General features: G+C 44.3%; 1 protein-coding gene across 2 annotated transcripts in view; it reads left to right on the forward strand.

Annotated features, from left to right (window-relative positions):
* Positions 1–18,052, forward strand: part of phka1a (phosphorylase kinase, alpha 1a (muscle)) — a 65,807-nt gene that overhangs the window by 41,109 nt on the left and 6,646 nt on the right. The window contains exons 16-32 of one of the 2 annotated variants that reach the window (XM_071379338.1): positions 948–1,092; positions 1,307–1,385; positions 1,584–1,741; positions 6,836–6,903; positions 7,165–7,267; positions 7,760–7,854; positions 7,971–8,116; positions 8,431–8,584; positions 8,775–8,854; positions 9,374–9,452; positions 9,563–9,692; positions 10,453–10,554; positions 10,718–10,833; positions 11,814–11,852; positions 12,184–12,228; positions 12,781–12,942; positions 17,510–17,563. In XM_071379338.1, the coding sequence (XP_071235439.1) occupies positions 948–1,092; positions 1,307–1,385; positions 1,584–1,741; positions 6,836–6,903; positions 7,165–7,267; positions 7,760–7,854; positions 7,971–8,116; positions 8,431–8,584; positions 8,775–8,854; positions 9,374–9,452; positions 9,563–9,692; positions 10,453–10,554; positions 10,718–10,833; positions 11,814–11,852; positions 12,184–12,228; positions 12,781–12,942; positions 17,510–17,563 (1,755 nt within the window). The remainder of the gene's footprint in view (positions 1–947; positions 1,093–1,306; positions 1,386–1,583; positions 1,742–6,835; positions 6,904–7,164; positions 7,268–7,759; positions 7,855–7,970; positions 8,117–8,430; positions 8,585–8,774; positions 8,855–9,373; positions 9,453–9,562; positions 9,693–10,452; positions 10,555–10,717; positions 10,834–11,813; positions 11,853–12,183; positions 12,229–12,780; positions 12,943–17,509; positions 17,564–18,052) is intronic. The other variant, XM_071379339.1, reaches the window with a different exon arrangement.

Consider the following 18,052-nt stretch of genomic DNA (forward strand, 5'->3'; position numbering starts at 1 on the left):
GTATAGCATGCAGCCTTGCTATAGTATAGCATGCAGCCTAGCTATAGCATAGCATGCAGCCTAGCTACAGCATAGCATGCAGCCTTGCTATAGTATAGCATGCAGCCTTGCTATAGCCAAATGAGAGTAGTTCCGGCTGTAGCTTAGGCTACTTTTATTCTGGTAAAACACCATTTTCAACAGCGCATTTGATAAAATTAACCTAGAAAATTACATTGGTTGTCATTCAACCTATTAAGCCTAATTTTTCGCAAGCCATTTTACAAACATTTGAATGCTGAAGGTGACGCACAGATGTGTCAGAAGCTGCACACAGAGCACAGTTTGACTCGGCTACTGATATTGCCCGGGGTTGTTCGGCAAGCAAAATGATTTGTAGACTAATGACTGTCAACCCAATTTACATTCGTAGTTCGACACTGAAGTAGAGGACACAGTTGTCACAAGATGAGGGGTATTTTCGGGAAGGTAGAAAGTCATTTAAGCAAAACATTTTAGTGAACCGGCGATTCGTAATGTTTTAATCGATTTTCTGACCGATGCATGGTTACATTGTGGTCCTGTCGACCGATGCATGGTTACATTGTGGTCCTGTCGACCGATGCATGGTTACATTGTGGTCCTGTCCTCATAACCTTTGAACTGGGGACTGAGGAGTGTCCTTACATCCTTGATGACTTTCTAGGATAATTTCATCGTTCAAATGCTCCTTTATTTGGATATCACTTTAGACAGTATCTACTGAATGTCCCGGGAAGAGAAGGATAGTTACTAGTCTTTTTTATTCCTCCCTCCCTCCCTCCCTCCCTCCCTCCCTCCCTCCCTCCCTCCCTCCCTCCCTCCCTCCCTCCCCCCCTCCCTCCCTCCCTCCCTCCCCCCCCCTCCCCCCCTCCCTCCCTCCCTCCCTCCCTCCCTCCCTCCCTCCCTCCCTCCCTCCCTCCCTCCAGTTCATAGATCACCAGCAGTTCTACTTGGCGTTGGACAACCAGATGATTGTTGACATGCTTCGTACAGACCTGTCCTACCTCTCCTCTCGATGGAGGATGACTGGAAGACCCACTGTCACCTTTCCAATCTCTCAGACCATGCTCAGTGAGTCACACACCAGGAGAGAGAGAGAGAGAGAGAGAGAGAGAGTGTGTGTGTGTGTGTGTGTGTGTGTGTGTGTGTGTGTGTGTGTGTGTGTGTGTGTGTGTGTGTGTGTGTGTGTGTGTGTGTGTGTGTGTGTGTGTGTGTGTGTGTGTGTGTGTGTGTGTGTGTGTGTGTGTGTGTGTGTGTGTTAGCTCATTGTCCCTGTATGTTTCAGCTGAAGACCACTCTGACCTGGACCCTGCGGTTCTGGCTACTCTGAAGAAGCTACAGGATGGATACTATGGAGGGGCAAGGTGAGGGCTCCTTATTTATTCATTAATTCATCTGTCCATCTGTGACTCCATTGCCCATCTGTCAGTTTGTTTGAAGAAATTAAGGAAAAAAAACATTCATTCATTTATCCATCAGTTTGTCATTTTTTTGTTTTTTTTGTTTAATCGTTCAATCTTTTGATCATTCATGCATTTATCCATTCATTTCTCTCCCTCCAGGATCCAGACGGGGAAGCTCTCTGAGTTCCTGACCACTTCCTGTTTTGCCAAACTCAGCTTCCTGGATGCCAGTAAGCATGCGGGCGGCATGGGCCGGGAACAAGATGATGATGATGACTATGGATGCTTTGCTGAGCATGGCATGACCTTCAATGGTGGTAAGAAAGGAAGGAGGAAGGGGAGGGACAGAGGTATTGTGGTATTTTATTTGGATCCCTATTAGCTGTTGCAAAAGCAGCAACTACTCTTCCTGGGGGCCACACACAACATAATACAGAACATCAATAGACAAGAACAGCTCAAGGACAGAACTACAGTGGGGAGAACAAGTATTTGATACACTGCCGATTTTGCAGGTTTTCCTACTTACAAAGCATGTAGAGGTCTGTAATTATTATCATAGGTACACTTCAACTATGAGAGACGGAATCTAAAACAAAAATCCAGAAAATCACATTGTATGATTTTTAAGTAATTAATTTGCATTTTATTGCATGACATAAGTATTTGATACATCAGAAAAGCAGAACTTAATATTTGGTACAGAAACCTTTGTTTGCAATTACAGAGATCATACGTTTCCTGTAGTTCTTGACTAGGTTTGCACACACTGCAGCAGGGATTTTGGCCCACTCCTCCCTACAGATCTTCTCCAGATCCTTCAGGTTTCGGGGCTGTCGCTGGGCAATACGGAGTTTCAGCTCCCTCCAAAGATTTTCTATTGGGTTCAGGTCTGGAGACTGGCTAGGCCACTCCAGGACCTTGAGATGCTTCTTACGGAGCCACTCCTTAGTTGCCATGGCTGTGTGCTTCGTGTCGTTGTCATGCTGGAAGACCCAGCCACGACCCATCTTCAATGCTCTTACTGAGGGAAGGAGGTTGTTGGCCAAGATCTCGCGATACATGGCCCCATCCATCCTCCCCTCAATACGGTGCAGTCGTCCTGTCCCCTTTGCAGAAAAGCATCCCCAAAGAATGATGTTTCCACCTCCATGCTTCACGGTTGGGATGGTGTTCTTGGGGTTGTACTCATACTTCTTCTTCCTCCAAACACGGCGAGTGGAGTTAGACCAAAAAGCTCTATTTTTGTCTCATCAGACCACATGACCTTCTCCCATTCCTCCTCTGGATCATCCAGATGGTCATTGGCAAACTTCAGACAGGCCTGGACATGCACTGGCTTAAGCAGGGGGACCTTGCGTGCGCTGCAGGATTTTAATCCATGACGGCGTAGTGTGTTACTAATGGTTTTCTTTGAGACTGTGGTCCCAGCTCTCTTCAGGTCATTGACCAGGTCCTGCCGTGTAGTTCTGGGCTGATCCCTCACCTTCCTCATGATCATTGATGCCCCACGAGGTGAAATCTTGCATGGAGCCCCAGACCGAGGGTGATTGACCGTCATCTTGAACTTCTTCCATTTTCTAATAATTGCGCCAACAGTTGTTTCCTTCTCACCAAGCTGCTTGCCTATTGTCCTGTAGCCCATCCCAGCCTTGTGCAGGTCTACAATTTTATCCCTGATGTCCTTACACAGCTCTCTGGTCTTGGCCATTGTGGAGAGGTTGGAATCTGTTTGATTGTGTGTGGACAGGTGTCTTTTATACAGGTAACGAGTTCAAACAGGTGCAGTTAATACAGGTAATGAGTGGAGAACAGGAGGGCTTCTTAAAGAAAAACTAACAGGTCTGTGAGAGCCGGAATTCTTACTGGTTGGTAGGTGATCAAATACTTATGTCATGCAATAAAATGCTAATTAATTATTTAAAAATCATACAATGTGATTTTCTGGATTTTTGTTTTAGATTCCGTCTCTCACAGTTGAAGTGTACCTATGATAAAAATTACAGACCTCTACATGCTTTGTAAGTAGGAAAACCTGCAAAATCGGCAGTGTATCAAATACTTGTTCTCCCCACTGTACATACATTTTTAAAGGCACACGTAGCAATACATACACACAAACTATCTAGGTCCAATAGAGGCGTTGTGCCGTGAGGTGTTGCTTTATCTGTTTATTGAAACCAGGTTTGCTGTTTATTTGAGCAATATGAGATGGAAGGAAGTTCCATGCAATAAGGGCTCTATATAATACTGTACGTTTTCTTGAATTTGTTCTGTATTTGGGGACTGTGAAAAGACCCCTGGTGGCATGTCTGGTGGGATAAGTCTGTGTGTCAGACCTGTGTGTAAGTTGACTATGCAAACAATTAGGGATTTTCAACACATGAATGTTTCTTATAAAAAGAAGTGATGCAATCAGTCTCTCCTCAACTCTTAGCCAAGAGAGACTGGCATGATTAGTATTTATATCAGCTCTCTGATTACGATGAAGAGCAAAATGTGCCGCTCTGTTCTGGGCCAACTGCAGCTTTCCTTGCAGCACTGGACCACACGGCTAGACAATAATCAAGATGAGGGAAAACTAGCCTGCAGAACTTGCATTTTGGAGTGTGGTGTCAAAAAAGCGGATCGTCTCTTTAATACGGCCAGGCTTCTCCCCATGTTTACAATCATTGAATCTACAGTTGAAGTCAGAAGTTTACATAGACTTAGGTTGGAGTCATTAAAACAACTTGTTGAAAAAAAACTTGTTTTTCAACCACTCCACAAATTTCTTGCTAACAAACTATAGTTTTGGCAAGTCGGTTAGGACATCTACTTTGTGCATGACACAAGTAATTTTTTCCAACAATTGTTTACAGACAGATTATTTCACTTATAATTCACTGTATCACAATTCCAGTGGGTCAGAAGTTTACATACACTAAGTTGACTGTGGCTTTAAACAGCTTGGAAAATTCCATAAAATGATGTCATGGCTTTAGAAGCTTCTGATAGGCTAATTGACATAATTTGAGGTGTACCTGTGGATGTATTTGAAGGCCTACCTTCAAACTCACTGCCTCTTTGCTTGACATCATGGGAAAATCAAAAGAAATCAGCCAAGACCTCAGATTTTTTTTTGTAGACCTTCACAAGTCTGGTTCATCCTTGGGAACAATTTCCAAACGCCTGAAGGTACCATGTTCATCTGTACAAACAATAGTACGTAAGTATAAACACCATGGGACCACGTAGCCGTCATACCGCTCAGGAAGGAGACGCGTTCTGTCTGCTCGAGATGAACGTACGTTGGTGCAAAAAGTGCAAATCAATCCCAGAACAACAGCAAAGGACCTTGTGAAGATGCTGGAGGAAACAGGTACAACAGTATCTATGTCCACAGTGAAACGAGTCCCTATATCGACATAACCTGAAAGGCCGCTCAGCAAGGAAGAAGCCACTGCTCCAAAACCGCCATAAAAAATGGTTTGCAACTGCACATGGTGACAAAGATTGTACTTTTTGGAGAAATGGCCTCTGGTCGGATGAAACAAAAACAGAGCTGTTTGGCCATAATGACCATCGTTATGTTTGGAGGAAAAAGGGGGAGGCTTGCAAGCCGAAGAACACCATCCCAACTGTGAAGCACGGGGGTGGCAGCATCATGTTGTGGGGGTGCTTTTCTGCAGGATGGACTGGTGCACTTCACAAAATAGATGGCATCATGAGGAAGGAAAATGATGTGGATATATTGAAGCAACATCCCAATACATCAGTCAGGAAGTTAAAGTTTGATTACCAAATACTAATTGAGTGTATGTAAACTTCTGACCCACTGGGAATGTGATGAAAGAAATAAAAGCTGAAACAAATCATTCTCTCTACTATCTCCCGGGTGGCGCAGTGGTCTAGGGCACTGCATCGCAGTGCTAGCTGCGCCACCAGAGTCTCTGGGTTCGCGCCCAGGCTGGGCTGGGTTCGCGCCCAGGCTCTGTCGCAGCCGGCCGCAACCGGGAGATCCGTGGGGCGACGCACAATTGGCATAGCGTCGTCCGGGTTAGGGAGGGTTTGGCCGGTAGGGAGGGTTTGGCCGGTAGGGATATCCTTGTCTCAGTATGTAAAAATGTAATAAAATGTATGCACTCTACTGTAAGTCGCTCTGGATAAGAGCGTCTGCTAAATGACTAAAATGTAAATGTAATTATTCTGACATTTCACATTCTTAAAATACAGTGGAGATCCTAACTGACCTAAGACAGGGAATTTTTACTAAGGTGTATGTAAACTTCCGACTTCAACTGTATATGTTTTGATCATGACAGTTTACAATCTAAGGTAACGCCAAGTCATTTAGTCTTCTCAACTTGTTCAACAGCCACACCATTCATTACCAGATTCAGCGGAGGTCTAGAACTTAAGGAATGATTTGTACCAAATACAGTGCTCTTAGTTTTAGAGATGTTCAGGACCCGTTTATTCCAAAACAGACTGCAACTCTTTGTTAAAGGTTTGACTTCATTAGCTGTGGTTGCTGATGCGTATATGGTTGAATCATCAGCATACATGGACACACATGCTTTGTTTAATGCCAGTGGCAGGTCATTGGTGAAAATAGAAAAGAGTAGAGGGCCTAGAGAGCTTCCCTGCGGTACACCACACTTTACATGTTTGACATGAGAGAAGCTTCCATTATAGAAAACCCTTTGAGTTCTATTAGATAGATCGAATCCATGATATTGCAGAGGTTGAAAAGCCATAAGTTATACGGTTTTTTCAACAACAGGTTATGGTCAGTAATATCAAAGGCTGCACTGAAATCTAACAGTACAGCTCCCACAATTTTCCTATTATCAATTTCTCTCAACCAATCATCAGTCATTTGTGTCAGTGCAGTTCATGTTGAGTGCAATTCTCTATAAGCATGCTGAAAGTCTGTTGTTCATTTGTTGACAGAGAAATAGCATTGTATTTGGTCAAACAATTTTTTTCCAACAGTTTGCTAAGTGCTGGCAGCAAGCTGATAGGTCTGCTGTTAGAACCAGTAAAGGCCACTTTACCACTCTTGGGTAGCGGATATACTATTGCTTCCCTCCAGGCCTGAGGACAAAGCCTTTTCTCTGGGCTCAGATTAAAGATATGACAGATAGGAGTGGCTATAGAGTCAGCTACCATCCTCGGTAGCTTTACATCTAAGTTGTCAATGCAGGAGGTTTGTCATTACAATAATTTCTCCACCTCTCCCACACTAACTTTATAAAATTCAAACTTGCAAAGCCCTTAGCTCTGTGTGTGTGTGTGTGTCTCTCTCTCTCTCCTTCTACTCCCATTCATCATTCCCTCCTCCTTTCTCCCCCTCCCTCCCGCTCTCCCTCTCTCTCCTTCTACTCCCCTTCCTCTCTCCCTCCTCCTTTCTCCCCCTCCCTCTCTAGAGGCTGATGATCTAGCCCAGTACCTGGACCAGTTGTTGATCACAGCGAACCCCAGCAGAGCGTCAAAGGTCAGGGTTATTTATTAGTAAATACATTTTTTCTTTTTTTTACATATACATTTTCTCACAAAGTATTAAATATATATATGTCAGATTCTCAGATCTAGATGAATCCTCGTCCTGGACAAAAAAAAGAAGCTCATTGGAGAATCTCCATTGAAATTGGTTTATAGTCTAGGATTAGGCTTAATCTGTCTCTGGGAAACCTGGCCCTAATCTAACCAATACACTTGTCCCATGTCTTTTCTGGATGATTATTTTGGGTTATAGGTCAGAGGTGACTCTGGAGGGTTGGACAGGTTCAAAGCAGCAGCCACCAAGGCCAAGGACATGGTGTCTCTGATGCACAAGGCCAAGGAACTCCACCTACACAGTGAGCAACTTTTTAAGGGTGTCCAACTCATTCCATGGAGGCCCAGTGTCTGCAGGTTCCTCCCTGGTACCTGTTCCATCAAGGTCATTGATCAGATCTCTCTTTCCACCTCTCTTTTTACCCCCATCTCTCTCTACCCTCCCCCCCTCTCTCTCGCTCTCCCCCCCCCCCCCTCTGTCGATTCCCCCCCCCCCCTCTGTCGCTCTCTCTCTCGTCGCTCTCCCCCCCCCCCCCCTCTGTCGCTCTCTCTCCCCCCCCCCCTCTCTGTCGCTCTCCCCCCCCTCTCTGTCGCTCTCTCTCCCCCCCCCCTCTCTGTCGCTCTCTCTCTCTCCCCCTCTCTCTGTCGCTCCCCCCCCCCCTCTCTGTCGCTCTATCTCCCCCCCTCTCTGTCGCTCTCTCTCCCATCCCCCCCTCTCTGTCGCTCTCTCTCTGTCTCTCTGTCGCTCTCTCTCCCCCCTTTCTGTCGCTCTCTACCCTCCCTCTCTCTTCTAGATGCCCACTTGTATCTCCCCACCAAGCTCTTCCGTTCCCCTCAGCCCTCCCTCCACCTCACCCTCACAGATTCCTCTGCGCCTCACACCAGTCAGGTAGGGGTGTGTGTGTGAGTGTGTGCACATGTGAACACATTACCATTTTCTCAAGCCTTATACTAAAAGACCACTCTCTCTCACTTTCTCTCTCTCTCCTCCACCTCCCTCTATAGTTTCCTCAGGTCGTAGTGACCTCAGAGTGTAACCTGCCCAGAGATTCCAGTGGTGATATAGACTACAATAGTCTGGTCCAGCTCCTCAGAGACACCCACAGTCTACCAGACCAGGCGGACATACTGTACATCCTCTTCAAAGACAAGTCAGATTCTCTTCTATCTCTTTATACAAGATCTCTTTCTGTCTGTCTGTATTCATCCCTCCATCCTTCTTTACAGATACTTAAAAATCGACCTGCTTTGAATTGAACCTGAGAATTTTCAAGAATTGTGTGTCTGTCTGTGTGCGTGTCTCTGTCTGTGTGCGTGTCTCTGTCTGTCTGCGTGTCTCTGTCTGTCTGCGTGTCTCTGTCTGTCTGTGTGTGCGTGTCTCTGTGTACATGTCTCTGTGTGTGTGTGTGTGTGTCTCTGTGTGTCTGCGTGCGTGCGTGCGTGCGTATGTGCATCTGTCCACTAGGGGTATGGAGTGGGACACCAGGCTACATGGTAAAGGCTCTACAGTCCGCTCCCTGCTGACAGACCTGTATGTGAAGGCAGGAGACCTCAAACACTGGGGACTCATACGCATGATCTCTGGAATACTGAGGAAGAAAGTAGAGGAACTCGACTGGGTAAACATAGAAACACACAAACATTGTTCAATCTCTGCTGCTGAACTTTTCAGGGGTTGATTAGTGCAGGCCTATTATGATTGGTTGCTAGGTGTTAGCAGGCCTGTTTTGATTGGTTGATGAGGACAGATCTGTTTTGATTGGTTGATGAACGTATAGTTGTTTTTTATTAGTTGCTGTGTGTCCCCAGGCTTGCTCTGATTTGTTGGCCCACCAGAAGCACCTGACTGTGGGTCTGCCTCCAGAACCTCGGGAGAAGACCATCACAGCGTCAGTTTACTTCCTACTTCCTGCATCCTAAATGGCACCAGGTTCCCTTTGTAGGGCACTACTTTTGACCAGAGACTCTGAGTGATGCATGTTGACCAGGGCTCCCCTTGAAAAATACAGTAGATATATGGTGGTTAAATATATTAAAAAGATACATGGTTGTGATGGTCTCTCTCTGTATCCCTTCACCTCTCTCTTTCCTATTATTGCCTTTCTCTCTCTCTCTCATCCTTCTCTCTCATCTTCTCTCTCTCTCTCTCTATCTCTCTCTCTCTCTCTCTCTCTCTCTCTCTCACCTCTCTCTCTCTCTCTCTCTCTCTCTCTCTCTCTCTCTCTCTCTCTCTCTCTCATCCTTCTCTCTGTCTCTCTCTCTCTCATCCTTCTCTCTGCCTCTCTCTCTATCTCTCTCTCATCCTTCTCTCTCATCTTTCTCTCTCTCTCTCATCTCTCTCTCTCTCTCTCTCTCTCTCTTTATCCCTTCATCTTTCTCTCCTCTCTCTCCATCTCTCTGTCTCTCAGACCCATCCCTCCAGACAAGCTGGCCATGCTGATAGATGAAGCTAGTGAGAACAACATCACTATAGCCATCCTCACACAGGTACACAGGTACACAGACACACATACTGTAAGCTCACTCATTTGGCCACGCGTTCCGTTTCAAACTACCTCTGTTTCTCTCTCTTGCGGTTGTGTGTGTGTATTTAACAGGAGATCATGGTGTACCTGGCGATGAACATGCGTACCCAACCCAGCCTGTTCAGTGAGATGTACAGGCTGCGTATTGGACTTATCATCCAGGTGATGGCCACAGAGCTGGCACAGTCTCTCAACTGCTCAGGTAATAACAGTCATATTAATAGTAGCAGGAAGTTGGACCCAGAGCTGGCACAGTCTACTGCTCAGGTAATAACAGTCATATTAATAGTAGCAGGAAGTTGGACCCAGAGCTGGCACAGTCTACTGCTCAGGTAATAACAGTCATATTAATAGTAGCAGGAAGTTGGACCCAGAGCTGGCACAGTCAACCTCTCAGGTAATAACAGTCATATTAATAGTAGCAGGAAGTTGGACCCAGAGCTGGCACAGTCAACCTCTCAGGGAATAACAGTCATATTAATAGTAGCAGGAAGTTGGACCCAGAGCTGGCACAGTCTACTGCTCAGGTAATAACAGTCATATTAATAGTAGCAGGAAGTTGGACCCGGAGCTGGCACAGTCTACTGCTCAGGTAATAACAGTCATATTAATAGTAGCAGGAAGTTGGACCCGGAGCTGGCACAGTCAACCTCTCAGGGAATAACAGTCATATTAATAGTAGCAGGAAGTTGGACCCGGAGCTGGCACAGTCTACTGCTCAGGTAATAACAGTCATATTAATAGTAGCAGGAAGTTGGACCCGGAGCTGGCACAGTCAACCTCTCAGGTCACAATGACTAGAAAAGGACATTCCCTAAAATGTTTGTATTATTTTTGGCCCTACTGTGAAGTAGGAACTAGTGTCAAACATCCTGTAACCAGTCACAATTCAATACAATTATTATTTTTTTGTTGTGAAAAGTGAATTTTGAAATTGTGTGTCGCGGGTGTGTTCCCTGTAGGAGAGGAGGCTACAGAGAGTCTGATGAGTCTGAGTCCGTCAGAATTGAAGATCCTGCTGCATCACATCCTCAGTGGGAAGGAGTTTGGAGTGCAGAGGAGCGGTATGAAGCCTCTATGAACTGTTACGACATCTTTATGAACAGTTATCAGATTCCCGTGAACTCATATTTTACAAGTAATATACTATACACACATGATGACATCCTTACATGTGGGATCCTGTGTTTGTTCTATGTTATAATAATGTGTGTGTGTGTGTTCCAGTGCGGTCTGTAGACGCAGGTGCCAGTCCTGCCATCTCTATCCACGAGGTGGGTAATGTGGGCGCCACCAAGAGCGAGAGGGCGGGCATCAGCAAGCTGAAGAGTGACATGAGGATGGTACGTATTAAAGGGGAGATCTGGAGTTGGAACCGCAACAAAGAGGTTACCCTGACGACACTTTTTTCTGGGGGTGAACATCTGAGGGACGGGGCTGGAGAAATGTAACCATTTTCAGATGTATAGAAGGAATTATGGACGTTGACCATCTGAGAGATCGGCATGATAGTTTTACTCGTAGTGTGTTTATCCTTCTGATTGGTTATTTTAAACGGGTCAACTGAACCTGAACTAAAACCGATTGGCTGGGAGCACATGACATCACAGGTCTATTGGCTTTTTAAAGCTGCAAAATGTAACTTTTGGGACCTGACCAAATTCTCATTGACAGATCTATAACACGCAGATCTATAACACGCAGATCTATAACACACATTTCTTTCTCGTTGAAAGCAAGTCTAAGAAGTGGTAGATATGTTCTTAAGTTTCGTGTTTTGGCGTCTTTTACTTTCGTTTATTTTGTACACCAGCTTCAAACAGCTGAAAACACAATATTTTTTGTCATGGGAAATATATTTTAGAGTTTAGACAGTACAATGATTCTCTACACTAGACTTGCTTGTTTTGTCACATAAACTGAAATTAGGCGAAGTATTCGAATATTTGCAACCAGGAAATGGAGGAGTGATTTCTGCATAGAGCGCATATTTAAAGGTTCAGAACCCTATGAATGTGACACGTCATTTAACTTTTGTAGGTTTTTTAAAATTGTGTTTAATCGTCAAGGACGTGACCCAATGGTCTTCAGCAAATTCAAACACAAATATAATTATATACATATTAAATTACCGCTTTTTCACGAATTTGATTATATAATTGCCAAGCCCGTTCAAAAGGGGACTGACTCCGATGTAGGAGGAGGTCACCTTCAGGGTATTGAAGTAAAAAACCATTGGTTATGACGCTACAGACCAAATACCAACAGTACCCAGACTGTTCTCCTCTCCAGAGCTTGTCACTCAGTCATCTTTCCATTTCAGTTGGAGGAGCACAGGTTTTCATGGTCGCAGCAAAGACAGGTGACGAAGATGGTCATGACTTGTTGCTTGGTTACAGGGTGTTAATTCACTTGTGCACTGTCAACAGTTTGCATGCAAGAGTCACTTAAAACCATTTGAATTATGGTCAAAAATCAGATTGTGGTTCTCTTGTGGTCAATCCCCTGGATCCTGGGTTCTTATATGTTATTGCCTTGGTAATAGGGCGGTCTCTATGGTGATGACTATGGTGGTCGGTTGGCACAGTGATTTAACGTAGTTGTTCACCCTAACACAGTTCACACACACACTGTTCCCACTGGCTGTTGTCATTGGCTGTTGTCCTGTTGTGAATTCTTTCTCCCCACCTCAGAGCCTAACACCACATTCGCTGGACATGGAACATATTGAATCTGGGGTAAGAGTTACAATACATTTTAGCACACAAAATGTACTTTCAAATTGTCCTCGCTTTTCCAGTTTACATCCTAACTCATTGTAATTATCATAGCGAAATTGCCATTTTGCAGTTGAAATGGTTCATCTCTCATTGGCTTAACGTGATATGTACACAGTAGGTATATTTTATGTCTCTGTCAGAGGTACAACCTCCCGCCCATACGTTATATTCGTATGTATTTATATATTCATATGTACTGTATAGGTCTCTCTCCCAGTTTTGATGTCTTTACTATTATTCTACAATGTAGAAAATAGTAAAAATTAAGAAAAACCCTTGAACGAGTGGGTGTGTCCAAACTTTTGACTGGTACTGTATATGTGTGCATATATTTGTATTGTAGTGAATTTTGTGGGTAGCCCTGACTGGGACTCGAACCGGGGTCAAGCGACTGTGAAGCCAACACTTTAAACATTACGCCAGGAGGTGGGGACCTGTTGACGAGGTCGCTAGGTGTTGGGTTAAGTTTGCTACAGTGTGTGTGTGTGTGTGTGTGTGTGTGTGTCACAGAGGTACAGGCTCCCCTCCATAGAGTCTCTGGAAGTTCCAGTGAGCACGCCCGTCGTCAAGGATACGAGGCACGGCCAATGGCTGCGTAGGAGACGTCTAGACGGAGCACTCAACAGAGTCCCCATAGGCTTCTATCAGAAGGTCTGGAAGATTCTGCAGAAGGTCTGGACTTACCTTGCAATATACATTTAGTATAGTATTACAGTATATATAGTTTAGTATAACTGTATGTGTGTATCTGTGTGTGTGTATATATATATATATATATTAGTATAACAATGTATATATTAGTATAACAATGTATACATAAACAAAAACAAGAAACGTCCTCTCACTGTCAACTGCGTTCATTTTCAGAAAACTTAACATGTGTAAAGTTCCACAGACGTGACTAACAGAAATGGAGTAATGTGTCCCTGAACAAAGGGGGGTTCAAAATCAAAAGTAACAGTCAGTATCTGGTGTGGCCACCAGCTGCATTAAGTACTGCAGTGCATCTCTTCCTCATGGACTGCACCAGATTTGCCAGTTCTTGCTGTGAGATGTTACCCCACTCTTCCACCAAGGCACCTGCAAGTTCCCGGACATTTCTGGGGGGAATGGACCTAGCCCTCACCCTCCGATCCAACAGGTCCCAGACGTGCTCAATGGGATTGAGATCCGGGCTCTTCGCTGGCCATGGCAGAACACTGACATTCCTGTCTTGCAAGAAATCACGCACAGAACGAGCAGTATGGCTGGTGGCATTGTCATGCTGGAGCGTCAGGATGAGCCTGCAGGAAGGGTACCACATGAGGGAGGAGGATGTCTTCCCTGTAACGCACAGCGTTGAGATTGCCTGCAATGACAACAAGCTCAGTCCGATGATGCTGTGTTACACCTCCCCAGACTATGACCCTCCACCTCCAAATCGATCTCGCTCCAGAGTACAGGCCTCGGTGTAATGCTCATTCCTTCGACAAAAAATGTGAATCCGAATGAGACAAAACCGCGACTCGTCAGTAAAGCACTTTTTGCCAGTCTTGTCTGGTCCAGCGACGGTGGGTTTGTGCCCATATGTGAAGTTGTTACTGGTGAGGATCTGCCTTACAACAGGCCTACAAGCCCTCAGTCCAGCCTCTGGAGGGATTGTGCGTTCCTGGTGTAACTCGGGCAGTTGTTGTTGCCATCCTGTACCTGTCCCGCAGGTGTGATGTTCGGATGTACCGATCCCATGCAGGTGTTGTTACACATAGTCTGCCACTGCGAGGACGATCAGCTGTCCGTCCTGTCTCCCTGTAGCGCTGTCTTCGGTGTCTCACAGTATGGACATTGCAATTTATTGCCCTGGCCACATCTGCAGTCCTCATGCCTCCTTGCAGCATGCCTAAGGCACGTTCACGCAGATGAGCATGGACCCTGGGCATCTTTCTTTTGGTGTTTTTCAGAGTCAGTAGAAAGGCCTCTTTAGTGTCCTAAGTTTTCATAGCTGTGACCTTAATTGCCTACCGTCTGTAAGCTGTTAGTGTCTTAACGACCGTTCCACAGGTGCATGTTCTTTAATTGTTTATGGTTCATTGAACAAGCATTGGAAACAGTGTTTAAACCCTTTACAATGAAGATCTGTGAAGTTATTTTGATTTTTAACTAATTATCTTTGAACGAGAGGGTCCTGAAAAAGGGATGTTGCTGAGTTATTTATATATATATATATATATTATAACACCATGGTATAATGTACAGTGGGGAGAACAAGTATTTGATACACTGCCGATTTTGCAGGTTTTCCTACTTACAAAGCATGTAGAGGTCTGTAATTTTTATCATAGGTACACTTCAACTGTGAGAGACGGAATCTAAAACAAAAATCCAGAAAATCACATTGTATGATTTTTAAGTAATTCATTTGCATTTTATTGCATGACATAAGTATTTGATCACCTACCAACCAGTAAGAATTCCGGCTCTCACAGACCTGTTAGTTTTTCTTTAAGAAGCCCTCCTGTTCTCCACTCATTACCTGTATTAACTGTACCTGTTTGAACTCGTTACCTGTATAAAAGACACCTGTCCACACACTCAATCAAACAGACTCCAACCTCTCCACAATGGCCAAGACCAGAGAGCTGTGTAAGGACATCAGGGATAAAATTGTAGACCTGCACAAGGCTGGGATGGGCTACAGGACAATAGGCAAGCAGCTTGGTGAGAAGGCAACAACTGTTGGTGCAATTATTAGAAAATAGAAGAAAATAGAAGAAGTTCAAGATGATGGTCAATCACCCTCGGTCTGGGGCTCCATGCAAGATCTCACCTCGTGGGGCATCAATGATCATGAGGAAGGTGAGGGATCAGCCCAGAACTACACGGCAGGACCTGGTCAATGACCTGAAGAGAGCTGGGACCACAGTCTCAAAGAAAACCATTAGTAACACACTACGCCGTCATGGATTAAAATCCTGCAGCGCACACAAGGTCCCCCTGCTCAAGCAGGCGCATGTCCAGGCCCGTCTGAAGTTTGCCAATGACCATCTGGATGATCCAGAGGAGGAATGGGAGAAGGTCATGTGGTCTGATGATTCAAAAATAGAGCTTTTTGGTCTAAACTCCACTCGCCGTGTTTGGAGGAAGAAGAAGGATGAGTACAACCCCAAGAACACCATCCCAACCGTGAAGCATGGAGGTGGAAACATCATTCTTTGGGGATGCTTTTCTGCAAAGGGGACAGGACGACTGCACCGTATTGAGGGGAGGATGGATGGGGCCATGTATTGCGAGATCTTAGCCAACAACCTCCTTCCCTCAGTAAGAGCATTGATGATGGGTCGTGGCTGGGTCTTCCAGCATGACAACGACCCGAAACACATAGCCAGGGCAACTAAGGAGTGGCTCCGTAAGAAGTATCTCAAGGTCCTGGAGTGGCCTAGCCAGTCTCCAGACCTGAACCCAATAGAAAATCTTTGGAGGGAGCTGAAAGTCCATATTTCCCAGCGACAGCCCCGAAACCTGAAGGATCTGGAGAAGGTCTGTATGGAGGAGTGGGCCAAAATCCCTGCTGCAGTGTGCAAACAAAGGATTCTGTACCAAATATTAAGTTCTGCTTTTCTGATGTATCAAATACTTATGTCATGCAATAAAATGCTAATTAATTACTTAAAAATCATACAATGTGATTTTCGGGATTTTTGTTTTAGATTCCGTCTCTCACAGTTGAAGTGTACCTATGATAAAAATTACAGACCTCTACATGCTTTGTAAGTAGGAAAATCTGCAAAATCGGCAGTGTATCAAATACTTGTTCTCCCCACTGTATATATTATACTTATAATCTACAGGTAACTGCCAAAATAAAGGAAACCCCAACATAAAGTGTCTTAATAGGTCGTTGGGCACCACCAGCCAGAACAACTTCAGTGCACCTTGGTATAGATTCTACAAGTGTCTGGAAGTCTATTGGAGAGATGCAACACCGTTCTTCCATGAGAAATAGTTTGGTGTTTAGTTGATGGTGTTGGAAAACGCTGTCTCAGGCACCACTCCTGAATCTTCAATAAGTGTTCATTTGGGTTGAGATCAGGTGACTGAGCTGACCATGACATACAGTTTACATCGTTTTCATGCTCGTCAAACCATTCAGTGACCGCCCATGACCTGTAGATGGGGGCATTATCATCCTATGGGAGCATTATCATCCTATGGGGGCATTATCATCCTATGGGGGCATTATCATCCTATGGGGGCATTATCATCCTATGGGGGCATTATCATCCTATGGGGGCATTATCATCCTATGGGGGCATTATCATCCTATGGGGGCATTATCATCCTATGGGGGCATTATCATCCCATGGGGGCATTATCATCCTATGGGGACATTATTATCCTATGGGGGCATTATCATCCTATGGGGGCATTATCATCCTATGGGGGCATTATCATCCTTATGTTGTGTAACCATGGTAACCAAAATGATGGCCTGCCTAGCATTTATATACATTACCCAAAGCATGATGGGATGTGAATTGCTTAATTAACTCAGAAACCACACCTGTGTGAAAGTACCTGCTTTCAATATAGTATGTCAGGGTTTTGACTCAACTTGGGTGAATGATGTGTTTTGACATTGATTGGGCCAAAAGCGGCACTATAGTAATCAACAAATGAAATTCCAGACTTTGAACAAGAGTATCTCCTTTCCTGTTTTGAGCTTGAATTGTTGTCCCTAATTGGCCCAAGGGGGAGGGGGCTGCGTCATTCATGTTTACTGTTGCCTTTTATAGGTGTAGTATTAGAATCCCCCTTTAGGGTTCTACCAAATATAGTAATTTATATATATATAATGTTAATATAATATTGTATTGTGTATAGTAATAGTATTATGTTAATAGTATGTTATATATATAATGTTAATATAATATTGAATTGTGTATAGTATTATATATTAATATTGTGTATAGTAATAGTATTATGTTAATAGTATTTTATATATATAATGTTAATATAATATTGAATTGTGTATAGTAATAGTATTATGTTAATAGTATTTTATATATATAATGTTAATATAATATTGAATTGTGTATAGTAATAGTATTATGTTAATAGTATTTTATATATATAATGTTAATATAATATTGAATTGTGTATAGTATTATATATTGTGTATAGTAATAGTATTATGTTAATAGTATTTGAACCCAGGTCTGATTCTAACCCATTCAGTCATTAAAATAATTGTTTTGCTTTACAGTGTCATGGTCTGTCCATAGAAGGATTCGTTCTACCATCTTCAACGACAAGGGAGGTAAGGCGTCCAATCACAGCGCTGATTAGAAATGCCTCTGTTGAGAAATTATGTACAAAAAAATGATGACTACTGATCATGCATTGGAATAATTTACTATTCAGACAACTGTACTTCCTGACTTCAGAAAGTCTCTCTCTCCAACTCCCTCTCTCTCATCCCCTCCCATCTCTCATCCCCTCCCATCTCTCAACCCATCTCTCATCCCCTCTCTCAACCCATCTCCAATCCCATCATCTCTCATCCCATCTCTCATCCCCTCCCATCTCTCAACCCATCTCTCATCCCCTCCCATCTCTCATCCCATCTCTCATCCCATCTCCCATCCCCTCCCATCTCTCATCCCATCTCCCATCCCCTCCCATCTCTCATCCCATCTCCCATCCCCTCCCATATCTCATCCCATCTCTCATCCCCTCCCATCTCTCAACCCATCTCTCATCCCCTCTCTCAACCCATCTCCAATCCCATCATCTCTCATCCCATCTC

The sequence above is a fragment of the Salvelinus alpinus genome, chromosome 31 (genome assembly GCF_045679555.1).
Source record: "Salvelinus alpinus chromosome 31, SLU_Salpinus.1, whole genome shotgun sequence".
NCBI lineage: Eukaryota > Metazoa > Chordata > Actinopteri > Salmoniformes > Salmonidae > Salvelinus > Salvelinus alpinus.